This window comes from Corvus brachyrhynchos, unplaced genomic scaffold (assembly GCF_000691975.1).
Source record: "Corvus brachyrhynchos isolate BGI_N302 unplaced genomic scaffold, ASM69197v1 scaffold255, whole genome shotgun sequence".
Lineage (NCBI taxonomy): Eukaryota > Metazoa > Chordata > Aves > Passeriformes > Corvidae > Corvus > Corvus brachyrhynchos.
In genome coordinates this window covers 8160825-8167325 of record NW_008238358.1, presented here as the reverse complement: position 1 = coordinate 8167325, position 6501 = coordinate 8160825, and the positions used below count along the sequence as shown (strand labels likewise).

Below are 6501 nucleotides of genomic sequence, written 5' to 3'. Positions count from 1 at the left end.
TGCTGACTGTTACAGACCTTTAGGACAGCATGAAACAGAGGCAGTAGATACAAGAACTCAGGTGGAATTTAAGACATCCGAAACACACCAAATTTCCTCTGAATTTTCCTCATTCATAAAATGAATTATGATAGTTCTCTGCATTAGCAAATCATTCTGTAACCTTTATATAAAATGTAGGATTTATTGCACTATAAGACTGCAAAGGCCAACCATTTTTATTTTAATACATTTTGGGTTAGCTACACACATTTCCTTTACTTCATTTGGGAGAAGAATCCAAATAAAGGACAAAGACTAAATTCTACTGCTACTTTGTAGAAAAATTGAGGATTTGGACTTTAATAAGATGAAGAAAAATGGTCCAAACAGCCCTGAGGTCCTGTGGAACACTTCTATTTGAAGCTTATTCTGTGCAACAACCGAATGAGTTTATGTTCTTTCTTAAATCACCAAGCATGACTCTTCTCCTTCATTTTGACTTTGAAATTGTATGGGAATTTGCAAGTAAAGATTTTAGATACTTTTTTTTGGTGGGGGGGGGAGGGGTGGGGAAGGGAGAAAGGGGAGAAAGGGGGAGGTGTATGGTAATTTATGATATGTAAAAGCATAAACCAAATTTTCTTCCATTTGGCAGCTTGGGAAATTATGCATCTCTCCATGGAAAAATATACTGTAAACCCCATTTTAAGCAACTTTTCAAATCAAAAGGAAATTATGATGAAGGTTTTGGACACAGGCAGCATAAGGAATTATGGAATTCTAAAGATCAACGTAGTTCAATTGACAATACTCAAGCTGACGAAACAAATCCCATTAATAGTGTACCTGTTGATCCTAAAGCAATTACAGAAGTTGATAAAGACTTGTACTCAGGTACTGAAGGTGCTCATCCTGATATTTTGGATAATAATTTGAAAAAATCTACAGAAAGAGGTAAATTAAAGATGACATGGCCTCCTTCAACAGATGATGCAACATCTAAGAAAACATTTTCCACTGAAGAATTAGCTAAAGTAAATAAGTTGAAGTGGCCCCCAGAAGGTTTTGCTGAAGAATATTCTAGTATACATACAAATAAACCTCTGGGCAACGAAAAGGAATCTCAAAAAAATCACACTGTGATGGAACAAAATAAAAACAACACCATAAATTCACAACAAAATCAACACTCATCCTTTTGCTCTCTGTCTGAAAAAGAAGGTACAAATACCAGCAAAGCAAAGAAAAATGAACAAGGCAATAAGGGAATTTATGAGGAAACTGGGAACATGCAAGATAATGTCAATAAACTAGAAGCATCAGAGAATAGGAAGCAAAGTGGAAAGGATATTAATGAAGGTGATAATGTAAATGTGGATAGTAATGGGAAGAAGCAAGAGAAACAAATTAGTGAAATTGATAATGAAGTTGTACAGGTTACTAACATTGATGATGTAACAGTACAAAAGAATCACAAAGAATGCAGCTTCAATAACAACAACAATAATAATTATGCCAGTTTTTCACATAGAAACTTTTGTAGACAGGAAACAACTCTCTCAGCTATGTGTACCCCAAAGACAGCATTAAGCCATGCTATTTGCACTGAATCAAAGCATGCCTTTGCAAAGCTGGACAGTCAGTCTGGAAATGAAGAAATATATGAGATGTATGAACCTCATGAGAGCTATTCTAGTGATGTTGTAATGCCACAGGATGAACAGAACTCAAAAGCTGAAGATGCTGTTACTTCTAAGAGACTTGCTCAATTTAATAATGATGCCACTTGTCGGAAGTCTCATACTAGCAGCACATTAGTTTTGAAGAAGGCAACTAACACAACATTGTCTGTTGATACGGAGTTGGTATGCACTGGAGAAGAATTAGAATATGACAAAAAAGACAAAAGCCTAAATACTATTTTATTTGACACTCTGAAGACATCTTTTCTTAAAAAAGACAACCTGGTCTTAAACTGTGGTCTAATAGACTCTGTAGATGTAAGTAAAAAATCCTGCAGTTCATATTCAAAAGAACACGAAAATTATGATACAGAACTGAATTATATTAATGCTTGTCAAGAAAGTGAAATAATCCAAATGGCAAAGACTGACATAAACACAAGCTTAGATTTACTGAGCTCAAGACATACTACTGTTGCATCATTCCAAGGCAAGAAAGTCAAGTTCAAATGGCTCACTGCAGATGAACAAATTAAAAATAATAGATTTTATGATGCAGATTGATAAAACATCCAAGTGGTCAGCTATGTCTGTCACTCATTATGAAGTATGTCATAAATACATATTTCTTCAGTCCACTTATTTTAGTCTCTCCTGAAGAATTTAATATCCAGAGATTACATAAAAATATACAATTATACTGTCAATTACCCAGACTTTATTCACTTGGTTTGTATTTAAGGTAATGAAGATGTGTAGATTTTTTTCAGTCTGTAGTTATAAAATACCCCTTGTTTTTCTATGTTTCTGAACATTGCAAGGAATATTTTACTACATGACTGTCCTGGAGAAACATAATCCATTTCAAAATTTATTATTTGTAACAACTTCAGATGTGAAGCACCTGGTGTGCACAAAGAAAAAAATGCTTCCATTGTTTTTTCTAATGTATTATTATTTTAACTTAGCTTTTGCTCCATGACATATTATGTACATTGGTTGTTTTCACTCATGCTAGAAAATCTAGGGTTTGGTTGAGATTTTGGGGGGCTAATCTTTTTTTTCCTGTTTTTGCAATATCATGCAATACTTAGTTTGAAATGGATCATTATTGAATAGTAACCACATCTGGGAGGTGAATAGCACTGTTTTGCTATATTCCTCGAGCTGCTACTAAGTTATATTGAGTATATATAGAGGGGGGAAAAAAGTGTGTAAATTTTAACACTGGATAAAACCAAACACCCTAGATAGAGCTGAAACAGGATTTGGGGACACTGGGCAATGAAGACTAGTGGTTGTTTCAGTAACTAATTCAAAGTCATTTTAGCTGAAGCAGCTCTCCACTTTCATACTTAAACCTCTACAAACTTATGCAGATCTAGCACTTTTTTCCTTAAAACCTCTGCTTCCAGATTAACATTTTCCCTCTTAACACTGTTCCATCTTGCATGAAACAGCAACATATAATTTAACTGTTGATAATGCATAATAAAAAAGCACTTTACAAAAAAGTATTTTGTGAATTTTTTTAATATGAATTTATAAATACTGTTTTCCTTAAATAGTCTGTGAAATTCTTCATGCTAGTTTAAACTAGACTAGTTTAAACCCACGTGTCAGAGAGAAAGGGAAGGGTAATCAAAACACATTTTTCAAAATAATTCCTGAAGGATCCAACAGAGACAGGCATTTGAAATAATTTACAGGAAAGACAAGCATTAACATTTAACAGTGTTAAAACATTGAAGAAATTGTGCCTCAGACTTCTAGAACAAAACGTCAGCTGCACTACAACTCATTGCCCAAAGCAACAGGGTTTTGGGTAAGTGGGAAATCCACGTGTGACTCTTCTAACCCTACACAGAAACAACCATAAACTATACACACACATCAGAAAACCATGAATAGCATTTTTTCCACAAGAATACTTCAAGAGTATATTGCTACAAAGTATTCTCAGTAAATGCAGAAATATAAGAAGACCTTTTTAAATGAATGTTATCAGAAGAACAGCCTTTGCACAAGGCACTCCAATACCACTGTATTTGAGAATTTTATTAAAAAGCATTAGCCTACAGCTGCTTTTGAACATCTTAGAATTATTTCATCAAGATTTCTCTCTCTCTCTTATTGCTCCCCCCACTAGGGTGTAACCATCATAATTTGTTTTTCGAAACCCAAGAGCTACTACATAGCACTAAGTGACTTTGCTTTCTTTTTTGAGTAGATAACACAACTGAAAATAACATAAAAAAAATTCCAGATAAAATCGTCTGCTAAGACAACAACAACAACAAAAACAAACAAACAAACAAAAAAACCAAACCAAACAAAAAACCAAAAAAACAAACAGAAAATGCATGCCTTAAGAAAATAAAGGGAATTTGGCTGGTATATTTAGAACTTCTACATGAACTAAAATTTTAAATCTCTCCCATTTCTCACAGTTTCTTACTAGATAGAAGATTGGTTTTGGCTGTATTAGTTAGGAAAGGGCAATTATCTTGAGGGTGAAATGGGGGTGTTTATGTGCACATGTGTAGGTGTGATCATATGCAAGTTAATAATTCAAGACAAGCTAACATGGCTGCAACATTTGTACCTAAAGTACAGTACTATGCCATTTGTCATCTTCCTGCATATTCTGATGAACTTAAACTTGTATACTACAATCTAGGAGAGTCACAGATGTCAATTATGATAATAAAAACTCACACAAGAAATTTGCACCTCTGAAACTACCCTTGCAAAATATAGACCTTTTAGCTTCCCCCAAACAAAATCAAAAATGAGTTACAAAAAAAGTGTGTTCCTTTTGGCCAGCTAGATATGACTAAAATAAAAGCTTTGATGAAACAGTAGAAAAAAGCAACACTACATGGAAATTTTTACTCCCAGAGAGAATATTATGTAAAGTCAACATACATAAATGACATACCATATGGGGTAAATCTCTTTGGATATTCCGCAACTGAGATTCTGCTTAGTATGGGACAGACACAGAAATGCAGAGCCTTCCTCTAATGGATTCATTAGCTTTGCATTCTCTTCTCTTAGTGAGTGACTTTTTTTCTTCTGCCAGTAGTGAGGATGAATGTTAAGGAAAAAATGAGATTATATTGCATAATTATTTATTTGAAGCACAAGCCCTATTATATTGTTTTGGGGTTCATAAACAAATCATAAGGATGACACCCTCTAAACTTGTTCTGGAAAACTAACAGCCATGGGTAATAAAATACTATGGAAATTACCTGGAAAAAAAATTGAAGTAGAAGAGTTCTTCAGAACTTCAGCCAAAAGCTTAGTGTTGAAGTAATCAGAGATGAGATAAGGCTGGAACTCACTGAGTCTTACACCCTTCTCCTTACAGGGCAAAAGGATGGGAGATGTCATATCTGAATCACCCTGATGTATACATACATTGCCACTACAGAAGTCACACTGTGGAGAGAATGCATTTAGCAGCTGAAAGTGAGATTGAGATAAAACCTGTAGAAAGTAGCAACCTTAGAGGTTTTCTGTAAATGAAATATTAAATGAATAGTACTTCCTTAGCTGCTAAAAAGCCTCATGCATTTTGGTGAGCCTATACAGATTTACTGCAGCCAAGGAGCTGGTCTTTACTGGTTTAAAAAGGACTAGCATCCATTAGAGTTGTATTTCTGTGAGGGAAAGTTGTTATTCTAAGTTTAAGTATCTTCAAGTTAACCTCTAGGCTTTCTAAGTTTTGCTACCTGAGTTTAAATGACCAGTCATCAGTCAGTAAAACTCTCATTCTGCTAAGAGAAGCTTGATGGCTCCTGAGAAGAATCCTGGTACTGAACCCCCTATTCTCTCAGCAGGATAACTTCCTCTGGCTACTCCTAAGTTTCATGTCATGGACAGGATATTTACCCATGCCTAAGAAAGGGGCCTTACAGTCATGGAGAGCAGAGCTGATCCATTTCCAGCACAGCTGCAGCCAAGCACTGTTCAACAGTAAAATTGCACTGACGAGAAGCAGTAAAATGAAACTTTTTTCATTATTTAGTACGGAAGACCTGCAGTCTGAGAAGTATATTTTCACTGGCTATTATTGGCTAGTGAAGATGTTCTACTGCTTTTAGAACACAGCAGGGTTCATGTATTCTTCTATACTGAAAAGCACCAATTAGAGAGATTAAAGAGCCTGATTTAATGGCTGGGCCAGCACTGGATTTTAGAGGACTTCTAAATTTGCAGTGCCTTTGCAACTTCATTAACATAATTGGCACAAAGGCTTACTTAGAGCTACTTAAATCATTTTTATAGGTGCAGCATATCAACTAGTCCCTTTGGAGTCTTTGTAGAGTCAGGGGCATCCTCAAAACTCCTTAAAGAGACCTGAGTAACACTTTGACTATACAGCTGAAGTGGACTCCTCCTAGGTGAAGGACTAGCTGAAAGCAAATGCTTGATTACTGCAAAAAGTGTAAATACCTTGTCTATCTCTTGTTAAGCATTTATCTCCTTCACACATATCTACAGGCAGACCTACACTAGTTATCTTAAATGACACAGTGCCCAGGGAGGACAATTAAACCATGCTAAGGATCTGCCTTGTTTTAACACAACATGTCTTGAAATATCCCTCCCACAAATAATTATAGTTCAAGCCTTATTTTCAAAGTGCAGGATAATTATCAGAATTACTTATAAAAGATTTGGGTCACTTCAGTCAAGTATACCTCCAGCTGTTAGGTATAATTGCAAAAACATTAACTACCCTGGGTACACTCACAAAACCAGGAAAACACGAAGACAAGAACACAGATAAAAGCCTTTGTCTCTTTTCATGCTTGTCTTAGGGTGA

The 6501-nt window shown here is 35.3% G+C and overlaps 1 protein-coding gene across 1 annotated transcript in view; it reads left to right on the top strand.

Annotated features, from left to right (window-relative positions):
• Positions 1 to 3203, top strand: part of XIRP2 (xin actin binding repeat containing 2) — a 23510-nt gene extending 20307 nt beyond the window's left edge. The window contains exon 8 of the mRNA XM_017735833.1: positions 638 to 3203. Coding sequence (XP_017591322.1) covers positions 638 to 2228 — 1591 coding nt within the window. The 3' untranslated portion in view covers positions 2229 to 3203. The remainder of the gene's footprint in view (positions 1 to 637) is intronic.
• The last annotated feature ends 3298 nt before the right edge of the window (positions 3204 to 6501 follow it).